The sequence below is a fragment of the Panthera tigris genome, chromosome B1, assembly GCF_018350195.1.
Source record: "Panthera tigris isolate Pti1 chromosome B1, P.tigris_Pti1_mat1.1, whole genome shotgun sequence".
Taxonomy (NCBI): Eukaryota; Metazoa; Chordata; class Mammalia; order Carnivora; family Felidae; genus Panthera; species Panthera tigris.
This window is the reverse complement of record NC_056663.1, coordinates 26265611-26286599: the sequence shown is the minus strand read 5'-3', so window position 1 is coordinate 26286599 and position 20989 is coordinate 26265611. Positions and strand designations below refer to the sequence as shown.

At 46.4% G+C, this 20989-nt stretch overlaps 1 protein-coding gene across 1 annotated transcript in view; it reads left to right on the top strand.

Annotated features, from left to right (window-relative positions):
- MFHAS1 (multifunctional ROCO family signaling regulator 1) overlaps positions 1-17287 on the top strand; it is a 90753-nt gene extending 73466 nt beyond the window's left edge. The window contains exons 2-4 of the mRNA XM_042983111.1: positions 14345-14471; positions 16273-16301; positions 17105-17287. Of these exons, the coding sequence (XP_042839045.1) occupies positions 14345-14471; positions 16273-16301; positions 17105-17181 (233 nt within the window). The 3' untranslated portion in view covers positions 17182-17287. The remainder of the gene's footprint in view (positions 1-14344; positions 14472-16272; positions 16302-17104) is intronic.
- Positions 17288-20989: the final 3702 nt, after the last annotated feature.

Genomic DNA, 20989 nt, shown 5'->3' with positions numbered 1-20989 from the left:
GTTAAAAGCATCACTGCTAAGAGGCATGGGGCCATGTGTTTTTGAAAGTCAAATGTTTATAGGTTGTCAACTGCCTATGCTTTTTTGTTTCAAATGGCTTTATTAGACTGGTAACCTCTGATACAAATTTAGCTTCAATTAAAGAGTTTGGGTATAATTTGGTATAATTTCTCAGCCCAAGAAATAAAGGAGATTTTTCCTCCCATAAAAAGCAGGGCAAATTTTATCATAGATGATAGAGATTATTATGGTCACTTTTCCAGGTGTAATTTCCAGTCTAAGTGGAGAGAAGGTGGTGCTCTTTTGAGCTAATTTTGTGAGTCCATCACTGGATTACTCTGTGCTTCAAGACTGAAAGGAGCCAGTGTCCTCCCCCTTAGCCTTGTCTTCTTCTAGAAGTTTGGTGGAATAGTGTTGGAGGAACTAAAGTGTATGTCTCACTTGTATGTAATAATACTTTAAGTTTCTTCATTTAATTTGAGAGAGAGGGAGAGAGCATGAGCAGGAGAGGGGCAGAGGGAGGGAGAGAGAATCCCAAGCAGGCTCCACACTATGAGCGCAGGGCCTGATGCAGGGCTCAGACTCACAAATCGTGAGATCGTGACTTGAGCCAGAATCAAGAGTCGGATGCTTAGCCGACTGAGCCATGCATGCGCCCCAGTACTCTTAACCTTGCAATAGGCAGAGAGTAATTTCCAGAAGAGGAAGAGAAGAAAGAAAGCAAGTTTCCATGTCTCTAGGTGATTAGAGGTGTGTGGGTCTATTGCCCCTTGACTTACTTTATATTCCAGCTCTTGCACGCTTGTCCTGTAGAAGCCGTCCTCGGTGCTTTCCATAATATTGCTACTTCTTGGAAGTTTAAAACTATCAATGATCTTTAACTACTTTGTCCCACTAATTTAATGGTCATTTGTAGGTAACCTACCAATTATTATTAGATATTAGATAGTATCTAGTTTTTTTTTAATTTTTAATGTTTTTTATTTATTAAAAAAATTTTTTAATGTTTATTGATTTTTGAGAGAATGTGAGTGGGGTAGGGGCAGAGAGAGAGACACAGAATCTGAAGCAGCCCCCAGGCTCCAAGCCGTTAGCACAGAGCCCAACGCAGGGCTCGAACCCACAAGCTGTGAGGTCATGACCTGAGCCAAAGTCGGTCGCTCAACCAACTAAGCCACCCAAGTGCCCCATGTTTTTTATTTATTTTTGAGAGAGAGAGAGAGAGACAGAGTGCAAGCAGGGGAAAGGCAGAGAGAGAGAGGGAAACAGGGATTCTGAAGCAGGCTTCAGGCTCTGAGCTGTCAGCACAGAGCCTGACTCAGGACTCGAACTCACACACCGCGAGATCATGACCTGAGCCCAAGTCGGATGCTTAACCAACTGAGCCACCCAAGTGCCCCTAGTATCTAGTATTTTTAATATTAGAACTTCCTATAGGATTGAGTAGAGCTTCAGCTTGAATTCATCTAACAATGTACTTTCTTCTCTTACAAGTAGTACAGTGAGGCACCAGGGAAATAATCGTAAATACAAGCTGGAAAAGAATCTTGGCAAAAAGATACATGCGTATATGGCATTTCTGCCTTCTATGCATTTGATCTGAGATCCTTGATTCTTCAGCATGAAACTAATGGGATATGGTGAATGAAATTTGTCCTCCCCAGACTCTGTCAGGCACTTCATTTTCTTGGGTAGGATACTCATGCCCTCACACCAATTGGAGTATCTTGGTGATAGCTTAGGTTTTTGATTAATTGTAGGGTTTGGCTTTATTTTGTTTGTTTGTTTGTTTGTTTGTTTGTTTGTTTGTTTGAAAGACTTTTTTTTAAATGTTTATTTATTTTTGAGACAGAGAGACAGAGTGTGAGCTGGGGAAGGGGCAGAGAGAGACACACACAGAATCCAAAGCAGGCTCCAGGCTCCAGGCTCCAAGCTGTCATCTCAGAGCCCAATGTGGGGCTCAAACTCACAAGCTGTGAGATCATGACCTGAGCCAAAGTCAGACGCTTAACTGACTGAGCTACCCAGGCACCGCTAAAGACATTTTATAATGTTTTTAAGAGAGAGAGAGAGACAGAGCATGAGTGGGGGAGGGACAGAGAGAGGGGGACACACAGAATCCAAGCTGTCAGCACAGAACCTGACGCGGGGCTCGAACCCAGGAACCGTGAGATCATGACTTGAGCTGAAGTCGAACACTTAACCGACTGAGCCACCCAGGCGCCCCTAATTTTGTTTGTTTTTAATTGAGATATAGTTGGGATATAACTGGCATAGAGTAAAATGCATAATTTGAAAGCGTATAGTTCGGTAAGTTTTGATATGTAGATACCCATAAAATCATCACCACAATCAAGATAATGAGCAAATCTGTTTCCCTCAAACATTTCCTCTTTCCTCTTCTCACCCCAGTCTCTTACTGTCCCCCACCTCACCCCAGGCAACCACGATCTCTGTCACTATAGTTTAGCTTGCATTTTCTAGAGTTTTATTTCGCGGAGTCGTACAATATGTGCTCGCGTTTGTTCTGGCTTCACTGACTCAGCAGGTACTTGTGGATTCGTCCATGTGGCATACGTCCATGGGTTCCTTCCTTTTTCTTGCTGACTTGTATTCCATCCTATGGATACACGATGAGGTCTTATCTACTCACCGCAGTGACAGAGACTGTATTGACCCTCGCACCCGAAAACAAAACAAAACAAACCAACAAAATATATAAAATGCTGACTTTCAAGACCCTGAGCATTAGGCAACAAAGGACAAGGATCCTGAGAGATGGGAAACCAAGGAAGTGAACCCCATAGCTGCCCCAGCTGAGTACCCTCAGCTGCAGTGCAGGGAGCGACACTGAGGCGGCCTGGCAGATTCCCTGCATTAAGGAGACCGAGGTAACTAGAGTTTGCAGGATAGAAGACTGGAGAAGAGGGAGAACTCCAGCGATGTGGAGAACCTGGCAGGGTGCTGATCAGCGCACAGGTGTGAGGAAACCACAAGCCCAGGGACAGAAGGGAGGCGTTGAGATCTTTAAGTTAAATTTTATTTTTTTAAATCTTTATTTTTGAGAGAGAGAGAGAGAGAGAGAGCGAGCGAGTGTGGGAGGAACATTAGAGAGAGGGAGATATAGAGTCCAAAGCAGGCTCCAGGCTCTGAGCTGTCAGCACAGAGCCTGACGTGGGGCTCGAACTCACAGACCGTGAGATCATGACCTGAGCCAAAGCCGGACACTTAACCGACTGAACCCCCTAGGAGGAGGCGCTGAGATATTACTGCAGCTGTAGTCTCCCCTTCCCCACATCTGGAGCATTAAATAATTTGTGGTACCTCTGCTTCCCCATGCCCCCCCCCCCACCCTCACCCCTACTACTCTCAAAATAACCCATTTTCAGCTACAGTTCAGCAGAGGGCATTTTTAGCTACACTTACAGGTTTCCCTAAAGAGTCTCTGAACGATGCAATCCTTAAAGTTTAGAAAATATTTTAAGACGTTGGCATTAGAATCTCCCCAAATGGATTTTGACTTTGTGATGGCTTTCTCTTCAGTTTGAAAAAGACGACAGAACCAAGTACGACGGAGAAGCAGGCTGACTTCCCACGGCACTTCTGGTTGTCGCACCCGGCAGCATCGTGCGGGAGGTTAGGAAACCTGCCCTCGCTGAGCATCTGGGTACCCTTTGGAAGACGAGGGTGCAGACTTTGGCCCTAACGGCCTGACTGTGTGCTGACCAGTGTCAGATTTGGAACCACAGACCTGAGGGACCTGGAGAGGCTGCCTTGGATATGCCCTCAATCTGTGGATTCAGCAATTGGCTGATTCAGTTGTTCACCATGTACCGAGGGCCTGCTGTGTGCCGGGCACTGTTCTGGTTGCTTGGGATCCAACAGTGAGCAAGGGAAGTCCCCGCGCTTGTGGTGCTTACATGGGGCCAGTGGAGTCAAGAGTTTGATTGTGGACATGTCAGCATCCAGGTGACTGTGCTTCATAGGTAGTTGCATCTTGGTCCGATGTATCAGTGAATACTCAAGACAGGGGAAATGGAGGCCATGGCAAGGCAAGTGGCCTCGTCAAGTGATGGGCTCCGCACAGATCGAGCTGCTCCGAGAATTGGTTCCTTCGAGGCGCTACCCTTTCCCCAGGTGAAGCTAGTCCTGTTTGGCGATGCGACACGTTCTAATGGGCTTTAATGGCGTCAGGATTGCGTTCTTTTCTTTGTCTAACTGTATTTAGGACATGTATACATGTCCAAACATGTATTTATGTTTGGAAGCCAGCTACATCTGTTTCAAGACGAGATGCCAGTGAAATATAAGGAGTTCATTCTTGTTCTTAATGACCCCTTTTGAGAGGCTAGGCCAATGAGTTCTGGGTTTCCATTGTTGGTGCCATACTTCCCAGATCATCATGGATGCTCATTGCTTGTTTACAGTGGCCCCAGGTCCAGTCTGCATCTCCTGGGAATGAGACTCGGGCAGGGGGAGTAGGTAAAGCGAAGCTCATGTTGAATGAGGACCCCAGCTACAGTAGGCTCTCCTATGGTGTTTGTTTATGCGGGTGGGAGATCCCCACCGTGTGCAGAAGAAACAAGCTGGACCATCTCAGGGCTCCTTCCAGCCTTAAGTTTGTGGGCTTCTCTGGTCTCCCAGGCCCCTGCAGGGGCTCCTCGGCTCCCCGCACCTAGCCTGACAGTCACTCCTTTTCCCTCCGAGAAAAATGTATTTGCAGAAATCTTCTCATCTTCCCTGTTAGGAGACCGGCAAATGTACGACTTCTGATCAGCCTAGTATTTCCGAATCAGGTCGATTTTGATAAGGCTGTTGGGCCAGTGTTTTAAATTTCAGGCCAGGTAGGGGCACCTGGGCCACTCAGTCGGTCAAGCGTCCGGCTTCAGCTCAGATCATGATCTCGTGGTTCATGAGTTCGAGCCCCCGCATCGGGCTCTGTGCCTGGAGCCTGCTTCCGATTCTGTGTCTCCCTCTCTCTGCCCCTCCCCCGCTCACACTCTGTCTCTCTTTCTCTCTCAAAACATAAATAAGCATTAAAAAAAAATTAAATTTCAGGTCAGGCCATAAAAGTTCCTCCCATTTTCAGTGGGATGGAAAGCTACGGTTGGAGAGACACAGTTTTAGTCAGAACGCTTCCATGTGCCTGCGTGAACTTCTCCGAGCCTGGAACCGTTTCCAGTAAGAAGTAGGTGACAGGCTCTCCAAATAAAGAGTAACCTTTTGAAAGCACTTCAGTCCAGCGGCGGGGGCTTTTTATAATCCTCACTTGCATTTTGAGAGTGGGAAGGCCGAGCTGGGTTCGGGCTCAGCTTCTTCCCCCGCCACCTTCCCCCCCACACACTTTGATCTGTGAAGGATGTCTAATCCTTAGCCAAGTCTGTTGGAACTTTATCCAGAGCAGGAAAAAGGGAAATATTTTTCCTTTCTTGGGTGGATTTGTATTTCTATAAACCCTTAGCAATGAAAATGGAGCCAAGTGACAGGCCCGTGCGTCTGAGAGGCAAGTTGTTGAGTCAGTGACAGAAGAGGAAGGGGCAGTGCATCTTTCTGCCCCCGGCCAGCTTTGGTTTGGGTTAGACCCTGGCCGACCTTCTAAGGGTCACTGAGGACAGGATAGTGTTAAGTCCACATGAGCATTTTCCGGGGGCCGTTTCTGCCGAGCCAGAAGCCAACCAGTTAACTTCAGATCATAACTCTGGTGGGATATTCGTTACGTATGTAGTGGGTTCATTTGCTTCACGTTTGTTGTTGCTGCTACGAGAGTAGTGTTGTGGAGGGCCTTAGCTGGCCTCTGTGAGTCACTTCAACTCTGGAAGCTTTACCTTCTCACATTATTGATTTACTCGCACGAATTTGTTGGCACTCATTGGACCAGCCCTTGGTACTTCTTGTGGGTGGCGAGTTTTTAAAATGTGCTGACATTGGGGCGCCTGGGTGGCTCATTCAGTTGAGCATCCAACTCTTGGTTCTGGCTCAAGTCATGACCTCACGCTTTGTGAGATAGAGCCTTGCATCAGGCTCTGTGCTGACAGCAGGGAGCCTGCTTGGGATTCTCTCTCTCCCTCTCTCCCTGCCCCTTGCCTGCTTATGCTCATGCGCGCGCGTGCCCTCTCTCTCTCTCTCTCAAAATAAATAAACTTTACAACAAATAATAAAATAAAATGTGCTTGCCATTGGTATGAAATGCTTTCCTGTCAGAAAACCACCTCATCTAAGGTTCAAGTAGTGCCTCATATTTCTACGTTTCTAGGATGAACGGTGGTTTATTTTTAGACATTCAGGAGAAATCTTGTATATAATCTAAAGGTAAGGTATCTCGTTTTGGTGTCATTGCAATTTGTGTGTTATCTGGGCTAATGTGGGACTGATGGAGACTTTGAGATCAGAAAGGGTGAAGAACTTTGATATAATCATTTCTTTTGCTAGCGTTCACTCTTTTAGATACAAAGGCCTTCCTGGTAGGCTCCTGAGCTTACTGCACCTTCCCTGGAATCATTTCTCGTCCGTGTTAATAAATGCCGCCCCAGCCAGGTTCACCTGCTGTCCTGGAAGTTTATTCCGGCTCCCAGGAATATTTATGTGGTGTCTGTTGGAACCTCACACTTAAAGGTGGAAGCCTCGTGAAGTTTCAGCCTGGTATCTTGTCCCAGTGCCGTGATGAACACCCGGGGAAGGCAACTCTGGCGATTCGGAGACCCTGAAGCTTTTCAGCAGGTGGGGAGTCTAGATAGAGGAGCGGCCTGAGGGGGGAGGGGATGGGGCTCTTACTCCACTGGCGGTGATGGAGATAGGGTGCCGTAGGAAAGGGGACTTGAGCGAGCCAAGCGTGAGGCAGTGGTAGGGGAGTATGGTACCGAGGATTGGATGTGTGCGAATAAAAAACCAAAAAAGGTAAACAGACATGAAGAAAAGGAAGTAGGAATTGTAATGTGAAGGAAGTGACAAAACTCAGGTGGCGCTTTGAAAAGAAATTGTGTTGGCAGTTTTCCCTCGGTTGAACTCTGGTCGAATGCTCTGGAAAGGGGCGCTGTGCTCTTAGGTCACAACTCTTCTGATCTAGAAGAGACCTGAGTCATTATCCACCAGGGAGGGGCGGGATGCTGCTCTTCTCGGCCTAGCATGCCTGAGGTATTCAGTCACTTCCGTCTGTCCCTCAACCAACCAAGCAAACAAAGCTTTATGTGATTAGTAAGCAGACATTACTATGAGGACAGTCATCCCCTCTTGGGAACTGGGCTAAACAAGGAGAAGCCGAGCTCGTTCACTCCAGGTGGAGCATCTTCCATAAAAGGAATATGAAAGGTGTCCGTCATCTGTGCCCAGTGGGGCGGGTCCCCCTTGGCTTGGCTTCCACTACTCATCAGGAGAGTCTGAGGACTTCACAGGTGAGAATCGTTGTATGAGTCATAGAGGAATCAAGCGCGTGACCTTTGTTTTTCCTCTTGCCCGTAACTGTCACCACCACCAGCCACCACCTTGGAGGACGTTGGGAGGAAGTTGAAGCCAAATGTTGACACTGAATTTGTCTAGTGCAGCCTGAGAGCAGGCCATGACGACTCACTGAAGATAGGTCCTGAGTCGCACCTCTAGTTCAAGGGCATCTCCATGACCCCGGTTGGCCTGCTTCTGTTTGGCTTAGAGAGTGTACTCTTACGGATAAGACTTTGTAAACTGTCCCCAGAGCCTCATGGCACAGAAGGGCATGTGGGCGGTTTTCTTGTTTCTTTTTTTGAAGAAGTCTCAGCTTTCAGAGTCAAAACTGGTCTTGGGAATGCAACAAATGGCTGGAGACGGCAATGTCTTTGCATTGCTAAATCGCCCAGAACTCAGTAGATGCCTACAATTTGAAGAATTGAAGGGCTGTGTAGTGAAAATGAAAATACGGTTCTACAAGAAGTTCGTAATTTCTGATGGTGTGAGTTTTTGCAGCTGCCTTTGGAATGCGTGCCTTAGGATGCATCTGGCTATTAACTGGTCCTATCGTGGACTCATTTCCAAGAGGAACTAATTGAGCCAAAAGCAAACTCTGCTCACAGGAAGAAAGCAGCATCCCTGCAGTTTAGGGGACCAGTCTGAGTCCTGGAACTCTCTACAAGTACGTGTGGCCGAGTGCCGGACAGTATCTGTAGGCATCCCAGCTGACTTCCAGTGACCCAGCGGGAAGATTCCTGCCGAGTCTCCGGGTACCCCAGCCGGTTTCCTGGCAAGTTCAGTAGCAGCTCCCTGGGCACCTTCCAGAGAGTCTTGACGGTGTCCCAGCTGGTGTTCCCATAAATTCGGCAGCACCCATGGGAGTAACTGTCCAAGGACTCCAGCCAGTGCCCCATCCATTGAGTTTGACAGCACGCTCTGCCCACCTCCAGACAGCTTCCCAGGCAATTTTGTCCTCGCCCAGAGGATAGGTCCCTGCCGGCTGGCTAAGAGTGGGCGGGTCTGGCCTGGGGCAACCCCTCCGGGGGTCTGCACTATTCCCTATCCTGAGAAAGGTGATTCCCAGTGATGGGCACACTTCTGGCCCAGCTCTGTCTCTGCTCTTTACAAAGACGTGCCCCACTCCCTCCTGCATGTCACTTTCTCTCCCCCTAAAAAGTTATAATTCACAATCAAAGGGCTGAGACCAAAGCTACTTAACAAAAGGGAATTTCTTTTAAAGTTGGGATTACCAAAACATACAACCTGATCTCTTTATTTCATTTCTTCTGAGCGGTGGCCAGCCAGGAGCCACCCAGCCATTGTCCTGTGGGGGGGGGGTGCAGGCATGGGGGGTCCTCCTCTGAAATGGCAGCCAAGTGTACAGATGGTTATGTTGGAACCAGCAGATATCGGGGGGGTCTTTTCTGCCTTTTCTCACACCCTCAGGTGTGCACGGTGGCGTGTTTTTAAATTGAGCATTTTAACGTCGGATGTTTACTTCTGCTGTGTATATACTTTCTGGGCTTTATTTTGTCTTAAGACAGGGTGTCCTGTTATCTCTATCCAGCCTTCCTCTTCCACATGAAGTAACCAGGGTGTAGTTCTCTGGTATTTGCTGCCTGATACCTCGATGGGCTTGGAAAGTGGGGGACTTCTGCTCACTGGTTTCAGAGGACGCTGCCTTTGCCCAGGGGAGATGTGGGAAACAGTATTCATGGATCGCAACGTAGCTACATCCAGAGTCACATTTAATTAAAGTACAACAGTAGACTTTGGGGTGGGGAGAGCGAGGGGTTGAATTTTAGAATATTAGAGCGGAAGAGGTCCTGAAGACATCTAGATAGTTCCTTACCTAATAGAACCTATATACTTGTTTCTTTTACTGTCTAGACCACTTTGGCTGTTTTGAGGGATGTTGGTAATTTAGATCTTCATTCTGGATCAGGGAAGTGGCTTTTATTTGCACTAAAAAGAAATGTAAGGGGCTTTTAATATTGCGATTTGACTCATCAGTATGACACATTTGTCGTATTCTGTGTAAAGTGCTCAATGCTTGAGAATTCTGATGCTTTGCAGAAAAAGATGAAAAAGTTCCTTCCACTTCTGTTGAGTTTCTTTTTTTAAAAAAAAAAAAAAAAACCATAATAAAATTTAGCGTTCTGTTCTTCCACAGGGGGGAAAACGGTTGATGTGGCAGCTTTTTAATGCCGGAAATCTTGAGCCAGAGTAATTAAGGACAGTTTTTCATAACTTTAACGGGCACAAGGAGACTGGGCAGTGGCCTAAAACAGCTTCAGTGAATGCAGTGTTCTGTTCTCGGGCCAAAGTTCTGCTTTTTCAGGAAGACTGACTGCATTGTGTGCCACACGTGAACGGACCATCTCCAACCGTAGAGAAAGCACTAGCATTCGAAACTGGCATCCCCCTTGGGTGTGCAGCATGCTTTCGCCTTGTTTTCTTACTGACTCGAACATAAAATAAGTAAATAAATAACCCCAGGACCATTTAAATCTTGAGGGACCGCTTTCCCTCTGAATTCATCTGTGTTCTTGGTCAGTTGATGTTTCTAATTAGAATGTAGCTCTAAGCAGACACTGACGCACAGAAATGTCAGTCTCATGATTTGTAACGACTACAGAGAATCCCATCTTACTGGTGTGTCGGAGTTTTTAATCATTTCCCCAGTGTTGGACCTTTGAGAGGGTTACCAGTTTTTCACTGTTTTATAAATAGTGTTGCTATGAGCAATCATTGTATAATTTTTGTCAGAGAGAAAGGCCTACTTCCTGGAAGCAAGTTCCTGAAAATGGAAATATAACAGGTCACGTGTGTATTTATCCTTACTTCACCACCGGCACATTTTATGTAAATGTAGCTTTTTTTTTTTTTTTTTTTCAGCTTCCACCAGCTTTGGGATTTATCTTTCTTACTGGCTTTTGCTAGTGATGACAGGCGTGTCATAAATCTAACATTTTTTCATTTGAAGTTTTCAAATTTCTGGTGACGCGGTATTTTGCAGGTAAATCATTTACGGTCTAATCCTGGCGCACGGCTTTACTACAGAGAATGTGGGTATGATCACATATTCGCATGAATTCTTTATATAGTTGGAAAAGTAAGCTTTTCAAAAAAATCTCATCAGTGTGTCATAGTGTCAAGAACTTACCGGATGCTGGACACAACATTTAACACTTTCTGTGTTATCTGATTTAATCATCACGATGTCCTCGCCTCGGGACAGTATTACGTGGTGGTTAAGAGTGAAGTCAGATAGATAGTCCTGGGTCCAAATTTCGGCTTTGCCGCTTCCTCCTTGTTGGCGAATACCTAACCGCTCTGAGCCTCCCTCGCCACCTCTGTATATAATGAGGACAGGATTGTAGGTACTTCATAGTGTTGTCGTAAGGACTAAGTGACATGATACAATGACACCCTAAGTGCATAATAAGTGCTCGATAAATGTTAGCTGCTACTGCGATCACCATTTTTTCTTCTGTGGTTGCTGTATGTCATTTACCTTGACGTATATAACAGCGTGCTGGTAACGTGGAGTCCTGGATAATCGAAATGATGGGTCTTCTGAGACTGTGTTCTCTGCTCTTGGAGGTCTTTTGGAGTCCTGCAAATCAGTATTCTTCTGTCCTTCTCGTTGTCCTTCTAACATTTCATAACTTTCCTCGGGGGGCCCTAACATACAGGACTACAGTTCCTTTTATGCACATGTGACTTTCTCAGATGCTGGGACCCTCCATATGAAAGGCCTTGACTTAGACTCCGGTATCCCCTGTGTCTTCTCACACGCAGTAAGATCTCCCTATTTAGATACTGAGTGAATGGCTGTATTCTGGTGTTGCTTTTTCTAATGTTTATTTATTTTTTGTGAGAGAGGGACAATACATGAACGGGGGACAGGCAGAGAGAGGGAGAGACACAGAATCCAAAGCAGGCTCCAGGTTCTGAGCTGTCAGCACAGAGCCCGACGCGGGGCTCGAACTCACGAACTGCGAGATCATGACCTGAGCCGAAGCCGGACGCTTAACTGACTGAGCCACGCAGGCGCGCTGGCTAATATTTTAGCTTGAAAATCAAGTTTGTGTGCAAGAAACTTGAGATGACCAGCTTCTGTTTTAGTAGATAACACATATTATGAACCACTTTTGTATTTGTGATCATGTTTTTTGAGAGGAAAAGGCTGTTTTCCTCATTTTCTGAATCTAACGACAGGGCACATTCCTTCCGTCCTAAGAATCCTGGCACCTTGCAGGAGCCTGTTGGAGGGTGGGGACCTGCGGGAGGTTGTGAACCGTGCAGCTTGGCTGCTCGGTTTTCTGCAGCCTTGAGTGGAGTTTTCACACCTGGGAGGCTTCTCGGCGCCTGCAGCTTTCATGCCCCCCCTGCAGCTGGCAGTGCTGCTGGGGGTAGGGCCTCCATGAAACCGGTTACCTGGCTCGGTAGGATACTGGGAATCTGGGGTAGGGGGCACTAAAGCTGTCAGTTTAATAAAAAATTCATAACGGGTGCTTAATGGCCTACTGCAAATAATTGCAACCCTGGCAAATGGGTCCGCTCCCCCAAAACCAGCTGCAATCCCACGCGCTCGGGTGGCTGCAGGAGGCCTGTGGGCATTCTGCCCACCAGGAGAGCGTTCTCAGGGGAAACCATGGAAGCTGAGTGTGTCCAGGCCTTGGGGGTGATCTTGGGGACAGAAAGTGCAGAGTAGAAATGTCAGGTAAGGAAGCAGGCGACAGGGGGCTTAGAACCAGGGTCGCAGACCTCGTCCCGTCTCCCCGGGGATGCACAGCTCTCTGTGGTACTTGGAACAGACCCGACAGACTCAGAGGGTTTCTGACTTAGAAGGTCGCGTTTGGACCAAATGACTTCCAACTTTCCGTCCAGCTCTAACGTGCTACACCACTTTGGTTCGTGTTATGGCCTTGGTAGCATTTTAGTGTTTACATTTTTCACTTGCATTTTTATGTTTTGGAATCTTTCCTTAGTTGGTGTCAGAGTATGGCTCTGATACCCATGTACCCATGGTACAAGCTAATCATTTGAAATTACCTTTTGCAGTCGTTGGGTGTTTATAGTAGTTTGGCTAAGGAACTTCAAATTACATTCAGTTCATATTGTCCAAAGCCACGGAAGAATGCTCGAAGCAGGAAACGAATGTCCTATCGCAGAACTGCAAATATGTCAACGCTTAGTTCATTATGTAAGAAGAGTGTTTTTAGATTGCTCCTTTAGAAGAGACGTGTTCTGGCATAAAGAAGCAGTTCCCGCTTTGGGAGGTCTTGGACGGTCGTGGCAAAGAGTAAGCATCCCAGAGATGGCTTCCCAAGGTCACATTCCAAGCCTGCCACTCGCCTGCCCTTGACTCGGGGTACGCCACATAACCACCCTGACCTCGTTTGTAAAGTGAGGATGACCCTCCTAGAGACATCGCACAGACGAAATGAGAGGTACATTTAAAGCTCTCGGTTCACTGCTGGCACGTGGGCGTGCCTCATCAGTGTGAGAGTTCCGCTGAAGGTGAGGCATTTCACAATACGGTATTTTGACGCCAAGGACTTTCTAATCATCCCTTGTTGGCTTAACTTTGGGTTCGTTAGAATTTTTTTTAATTTTAAATTTATTTTTATTTCTCGAGAGAGTTGGAGGGAGAGTGCATGCAAGCAGGGGAGCGGCAAGGGGAGAAGGAGGGAGAGAATTTTTTTTTTAACGCTTTGTTCATTTTTGAGGGACAGAGAGAGAGCGTGAGCAGGGGAGGGGCAGAGAGAGGGGGAGATACAGAATCTGAAGCAGGCTCCGGGCTCTGAGCCGTCAGCACAGAGCCTGACGCCGGGCTCGAACTCACGAACTGTGAGATCACGACCTGAGCTGAAGTGGGAGGCTTAACTGACAGAGCCACCCAGGCGCCCCTGGGGCCCTGAGAATTTTCAAATCAGTTCTACTAAGTGATGGCTGCCAAAGGGCTGATGTTTATTTTCAGTAGCATCTTTCCCCAGTCGGCAAACGTTTTGTGTCCTTGGTTTGGTCTGTTTACTTTCTAGGTTTACGTAGGGGGATTTAGGCAGTAGCAAGTGCTGTCCTCAGCTAGAAGCTAGTTACTGAATTTTCTCTGAGCGACAGCACAGTGCCAGCCGTGAGAATAGAGAGAGGGCAGGGTGCTGCCGGTAAGTAGACGAGGTGGAGGGGAAAGTAAGGAATGGAAGTCCTCACTGCTCTTTGGGATTTAATGGTCTAGTTGGAGAGAGATGAGATTCCGGGCGTGCAGAGGACGCAGATTTCCTCTGGGTGTTGTGGTAATCCATTAAGTTAACTGTCTGTTTTTACTGGACCCCATTAGTCATAACATAGTCTTATGCTGGTGCTTTCAAATCCCCACACAGACCTACCCAGGATATCCTCTTGCCAGTGTGAAGCTGGGCTGTTTACCTAGATAACACCTTTGGTCGGCTGCGTGTCGAGATCATTTATGCAGGGCTTTGTTGAAGGGCTGCTACGGTCTGTCCGAATCCCATCTGCCCCAAATGCTAATTATGAACACCTCCTTGGCAGCTTCTCCGGGCCCTAGGGATCCGCGCTCAATTTGCCACAACATCTAGATAAAGACCTCCGGAGTCAGTCCATGAAAAGGAAGGTGAGGAAAATAGCGGCAGATGCTGTCTTTGTCTGGAAGGATGGCCTCTTCGCCACAGCCATTAGAACGTTCTCCATGGTGATGCAGATGAGAATGTAGGCGGCGGGCAGGGAGCAGGGCCGGTTTGCGATTCCGGGCGCATATCTGTTCTCTTGAGTCCGTTGTCTGTAGACAACTCACTACCTGCCCTCCTCCCGGCTTCCCCAGTCCCCGGGTGTTGCATTCCTCTGTGGAATGGTCCCATTATGAAGGCACACCTCATTAACACACTTTCTCTCTCCTCCTGCAGGGAGTTGCTGAGTCAGCCCAGACCAGAAGGAGTGGCCGAGATCATTTGCCCGAAGAACGGCAGCGAGCGAGTGAATGTTGCCTTGGTTTACCCACCTACACCGACTGTGATCAGCCCCTGTTCCAAGTGAGTTCCAAACACGGTAGCCCCAGTCGCTCACTCCCCATCCTGCTCTGGTAGGTGTGATACAAAAGGCCGAGTGAAAGTGCCTTCCAGGAAACTTTGGATGCTCTCCCAAGGCAGACCTAGGTATCTGGGTGACAGAGGCACCATGGCTTATGTAGCAAACTAGGAATTTTTATTTTTTATTGTTTATGATTTCTTTTTTTTTTTTTTTTTTTTACTTTTGCTGATTAAAAGTGAGAGCATTTGAAAAAAAGCATTTTTTAACAGCTTTATCGAGCTGTCATTTCATAGGCAATACAGTTCACTCATTTAAGGTGTGTAGCTGGTTTTTAGTAGATTTGCAGGTATATACATCCAAAAAGAACATTTTTTTCTGGATAGTGAGTGCCCACTAAGTAAGAAAAGCCTACAGCAAATCCGTGGTAGACAATTTTTTTCTGTAGGTCTCTGATTCTCAGCCCTTGATAATCATGGCTGTGCAGATTGCCCCCACCGTCCCCCAAACGGCCTGAAACACAGAGAATGTACACGCGTGAACTTTTAGATACGGTGTTGACTTGGCATTACAGATCGAACTCCTCCTGTTTTGGGTTTTTGTTTAGTTCTTTTTGTAGTGTTAAGAACCACAGGCCACTTTTAAAGTGAGATAAAATCCCTTTTTGCTGCAAATCTTGCAAAGCAGCAGGGCACAGTCTTCTTGAAGATGCTCCGGGAGACGGCAGCGACGTGGCTTGTAGGGCAAGGCATTCATGCGGCAAGTTTGTGTTTTTCTTCCGAGCTGACCCCATAGAATTTTGTTTTCACAGACGAGCTTTTTATAGGGAGGTTCTGCAGTTTGCATCTGAAAATGGTGGCCTGTCCACCTCACCTTGAGAGACTCGTTATGGGGTGGGTTCCACAAGAGCCCCTCGAGGTAGGAGCTCAGGCCTCAGCCCGGAAGTGTCCGTTTGCCTGACTTTCATGTGTTGTCTGCAGAGCGAGGTGTTCAGTGGGTGCTCATTCCTTTGCGGCTGCAGTAGAAGGGTGCTTTGTCCAAACCAAGTGACTCATTAGAACATCCCTAATTCATCTCTGCTGGAAGATGTCACCAAACACCCACGGGAAACTCTTATCTGATGCTGTGTATTCAGAATGCTATTTTAGCTAACACGCACATGGTCTGACTCCTCACGCACGGGGCCCGTAGGACATTGGGAAATTGTGAAGCACTTCTTACGAGTACATAGTAGCTTCATACTAACCAGAGCACCCCTTGTCCCTGTCTGTTGTGTGAATATATCAAACACAAATGTGATTGTTCTTTGGTGGACGTTGGCCCCTTTCTTTCAGAAACACAGGGGGGAGAGGATGAGGGGGCTTACAGAAGTAGCAGGGGGTGAGGGAAACCGTTGCACTGGCGTAGGTTTTCCTGAGCCAGCACAGACGTTAACCTCTTGTTTCGCCGTAGCCGCGTGGCATTTAATAGGCGAGATAGAGGTAGAAGTTCGAGTATCAGTTTGCACAAGAAACCACAGTGGCAGCCAGCCAGCTTTATCGGTGCTTTCCCATGGGCTTCTCGTTGTGCTGCCGCAGAAAGACATTTATACCAGCCTGGAAAAAAAATGCTATCACCTCCTCTGTCTCTCACACGTTATTATACTTAAATTGAATAAGCAGCTTTGAGGTCTTGGGTAATCAGAGCCGCGTAGCCTCAGACATCTAGATGCTGGAGAGAATACCTTTAGGGACTGAACTGCTTTTGACCTAGCTATGTGAATAGTTTTATTTCAAAATGGATTTTTTGTTTTGTTTTGTTTTAAAGCCTCATACAATGGACAGCGGGTTTGGAGTGTAAGTCTCAATTCTAAATGAAGGAATATCCATGAAAACAAACAGACACTCAGGTCCGGCCCTGCCCAGTGGAGGTCTGATTTATGTCGATGACTGTGTATTGAAAGCAGGAGATTTGGGGGACTGAGGAGGAAAGCCGTCACAGGTGGTGGTTATTATGTAGTCACAGCTTGGGTCTGAACCTGACGATTAAACTTGGGGGTGCCAACAGGCAGTAGAAATTAGGAGTCTGGACCACTGCACTGGCTTTGCAACTCTAGGCCCGTTAACTTTTTAGCAAGGCATAGTAGAGTGATCTTTTACTTCTCTATCATCCCACTAAAATGCAGGTGGGTGGTTGAGATCCATCTTTCTTAATCGGGCATATGTATGTGAATTTCCAGAGGGAAGGGCCAGGCACTAGTCTTTGGAAAAAACGATAGTCCCCCTGATGATTCTAATGTGTGTATGCCGGACTTTCTGATCTCTGGGGCCCCCTCCATGACTCTAAGCGTGGGCTCCCTGGCCAGTGGGCTTTTATCTTTGTCTATAGAGCCTGTCTCTGGTCAGCAACCGATCGTCAGCACCAAGGCAAAGCTGATCCGTGTGCTACATGGATCAGTAACTTATTGTTCAAATCAGGAAAGGATTGAGGTTGACAGGAGGGCTCTTAATAATTATTCCAGGACAGCAGGCCAGCCAGTAAACTCTTCAAGGCATACAAGAATTATCACCCTACTCCTATGTCATTGATCTAGATCTCATGGTGGTTTTTTGAAAAGACAGTCCAAGCTCTTTAACCAGCTTACTCCTCTCCTTTACAGGTCAAATCAGAGACTTGTCATTTAACTGCCTGCCTTTGACCATGTGTAAAATAATGGTGCTGCCATGCGCTTTATAAAGAAAAACCATCGATGACTGTTACTTAACTGGATCTTCCTTATAAATTCCAAGTTTTTCTATTTCTCATTTAAAAATTTTTCTGTGTTTTATTTCCCTATGGGGAGAGACAGAGAATAAAGAGTAAGTAGTGATTTTTTTTTTAAGACGATTTACTTTCATCCATTGTTTTGATGATTGGTGGTTGGGGTCCCTACCAGCTTTCCATTGGGAAAAGATCGCATGAAAGAAATGCCTCTACTGTACCTCTCCCTCCAGGGGGATACTGAGGAGCTGAGTGGCTTCTTGTCTTTGCTAATTATCAGATAGAAATATGAGTCCTCTCCATACTCTGGCTCTTCTGGGCTGATTTTCAAGGATATTTGCTTTTGAGATGAGGTGAAGACTCACCTAGTGACACATTTGCTAGGTGGCTCTGAAAACTTCTGACCTCCTTAAGGATGTGGATTCTGTCTGATACACTTTTTAAATAATTCAGTGATTATTGACATTTATTATGTGGTTCACAGCCATCACCACTATCGAATTTTAGAACATGTTCATCACTCCTAAAGAAACCTGTGCCCTCTGGTGTCTAATACAACACATATAGTTCCGGGCAGGCAAGAAATTTTTTCGTGCCGCTTTCAGAATGGCTTTGCTGCTTAGGGTGTTGGTATTAAGCAGATTTGTGAGTTTCAAAGAAATTCTCATCACGTGTTATTCTTGGCCTCGTTCAGTCTAAAGGCAGTGAATTGACTAGCACCCCCACCCCCAATGCCAGCCCCCCATTTATTGGACAGTAGAGAAGTGGGGCTGCTTGCAGGGAGACCTGCCTCCTTCAGGCTTGCTTGCTTTCTTTCTTTCTTTCTTTCTTTCTTTCTTTCTTTCTCCTTCCTTCCTTCCTTCCTTCCTTCCTTCCTTCCTTTTTTTAGTATAGGAGGCAATGTTTTAAAACACAAACTTATTTTGTAGAGAAGCTTTGGGTTCACGACAAAATTGAGCAGAAGGTACAGAGAGATCCCACATCCCTCCTGCCCCACTCTGCACAGCTTCCCTCCACCAGAGCGGCACATTTGTGGTACTAGATGGGCCCACACTGACACATCATCGTCACCCAAGCTCCACGGTTTACTTCAGGGTCCACTCTTGGTGCTGCACGTTCCATGGGTTTCTATGTCTGCCATTGTAGTATGAAAGGCAGTATTTCCATTGCCCTAAAGGTCCTCTTCCTCCTTCTCTTTATTTATTCCTCGTCCCCGCCTCCTCCTTAACCCCCGGCAACCTTTGACCTTTTCTCTTCAGCTTCAGTGAAGTATAAGCGACAAATAAAATCGTACGATGGCTAAAGTGTTCATCGTGGTGATGTGATATATGATACATCGTGAGAGCTTCTCACCACCTCGCTAATCACCCCGTCCGTCACTTCCCATCCCTTTCCGCCAGAAATTCTGGTCGGCCAAACTGACCCCTAGGCATTAAAGGGATACTGAGTCTTGGACATTATGAGCCGTTAAAGGCAGAGTCCTACTTTCAGTGGGAAAAGTAAGGAGAAAGTAGATTCATTGTTTTAATTTATTTTTGAAAATTTTATCTGTGAATTCCTGTCTTTGTCCTGCTGCTCTGTACATTGAGACACTTAAAATTCCAGTTCAGAAGGGAAGTGTGAACTTCTTTAAGCGAATGGCAGCTCACTGTTTGCTTTTAATTTTAGGTAACCTGTACAATGTTCCTCTTTCTCATTTCCAAAGAGGTTTAGAGGAACCCAGCCCCCACCAAGTATATACTCAGATAAACTGCTAGATAACCCAATCTATCTACTGCTTTTCATTAAATAAGTTCTTTTAATGTTTATTTTTTAAATTTTTTTTTAAAAATCTTTTTTTAATTTTTTTAAAAAATTTTTTATTCATTTTTGAGACAGAGAGAGACAGAGCATGAACAGGGGAGGAGCAGAGAGAGAGGGAGACACAGAATCTGAAACAGGCTCCAGGCTCTGAGCTGTCAGCACAGAGCCCGACGTGGGGCTCGAACTCACGGACCATGAGATCATGACCCGAGCCGAAGTCGGACGCTTAACCGACCAAGCCACCCAGGCGCCCGTAATGTTTATTTATTTTTGAGAGAGAGAGACAGACAGACAGGACATGAGCAGGGGAGGGGCAGAGAGAGGGGGAGACACAGAATCCCAAGCAGGCTCCAGGCTCTGAGCTGTCAGCACAGAGCCCGACATGGGCTTGAACTCACAAACCGTGAGATCATGACCTGAGCCAAAGTCGGATGCTTAACCAACTGAGCTGCCCAGCTGCCCCTCTACTGATTTTCATTTAAAAGACAGGATCCAATAGGTTAGCATCTAGAAATGTGTTACCTGAAGGCATACTGAAATGCAACCCACATTCTTCCATGTGGTTTCCTAATGGACCCTGGAACATACAGGACATGGGAATATATCATTTTTATTTCCTGACAGTTGCCGTTTCTCTTGTGGTGGTTCCGTGTCTGTCTGCACTCCATGTGGAATGGTGGCAATGAAAAGGGAAGCACATTCTGATTTGGGCAGGTCATGTGTTACAGAATTGGAAAATATGGGCCAGTTTGAAAGTTGTCAAGCTAAGCTTTCTCCTTTTCCAGAAAGTGTGACTAATGGTAAAAGGGCCGAGACACTGCATCTCAGAACTACCTCTTACACTTGGGTTATTGTATATATACGTTTGTAAGTAGTCCCAAAGATACAGTGATTGCTCCGCATGAGAATTTGGCAGTTACATTGTTACCACACAGGGATATTTAAGACCAATTGAAATAGCCCTTTATAAAAAGTAGCATGAAGACACTGTCACCTTTATCTCATCAGATAAACGGGCAAAGTAGGTTTAATTACACTCAGGTTCGTTAGTATGGACCCAATAATTTCTTTTTACAAGAGCAACGGAGCAGCACAAACTTGGCTTTAGAACGATGGGGGATTTTTCAGTGACCACAGGATTGTGAAACACGGAGGGTGGGGATGGGATGGTATTTCAGAAGGAAAGGAAGCGGAATGTGGAGGTGGCCTGTGGGGTGTATCACGCTGATTTGTGTTGATTTGCTTTGTTTTTTGTAAGGAGTGAGACCGCTCATTGCCTCGGTCCTTTCACAGGCGAGGGGGAATAGTGTCTCTTGATTATTCAGTGCCCCATCAGCCACACTGATACTAGAATTTGTTCCCTCTCTGCTTAGGTATCTCCATACTTTCTTGGAAAATTAAGTGGAAAAGATAGTGCTTCTTTCCCTTATGTCATCATTTTTACTGTACCCAATCTGTGACTTTAGGAGCACCAAGTTTTAAGGGTAAGTCTCCGGGAAGCAGAGAGGGTTTCTTGAATTAGGGACTTCCTAAGGACTTGAGAGTTTAGGGGGAAACGGGGTGGGGTGGGCTTTGGGATGAAGAGACCTCTTCATATATAGAGCAGGGCATTTTAAGGTTACAAATCTTTTGCTTATTCAGAATCAAGACAACACTGAGAATTAAGAATCAGGAAACTGCTTGATTCTTTGGCCTAACTTATTATGATATTGCATATGTTAGTAATCTCAGTTCCTTGCTAGAAGAAAGAAAGCATTTTATTTTTAAGATTACCTTTATTATTTTTGTTTTTAGAGACAGAGAAAGAGCATGCATGCGCGAGTGGGGTAGGGGCAGAGGGAGAGAGAGAGAGAATCCTAAGGAGGTTCCAGGCTCTTGGGGAGCCTGATGCGGGGCTCGATCCCATGACCCTGGGATCATCACCTGAACCGAAATCAAGAGTTGGATGCTCAGCCGCCTCAGCCACCCAGGCGCCCCAAAA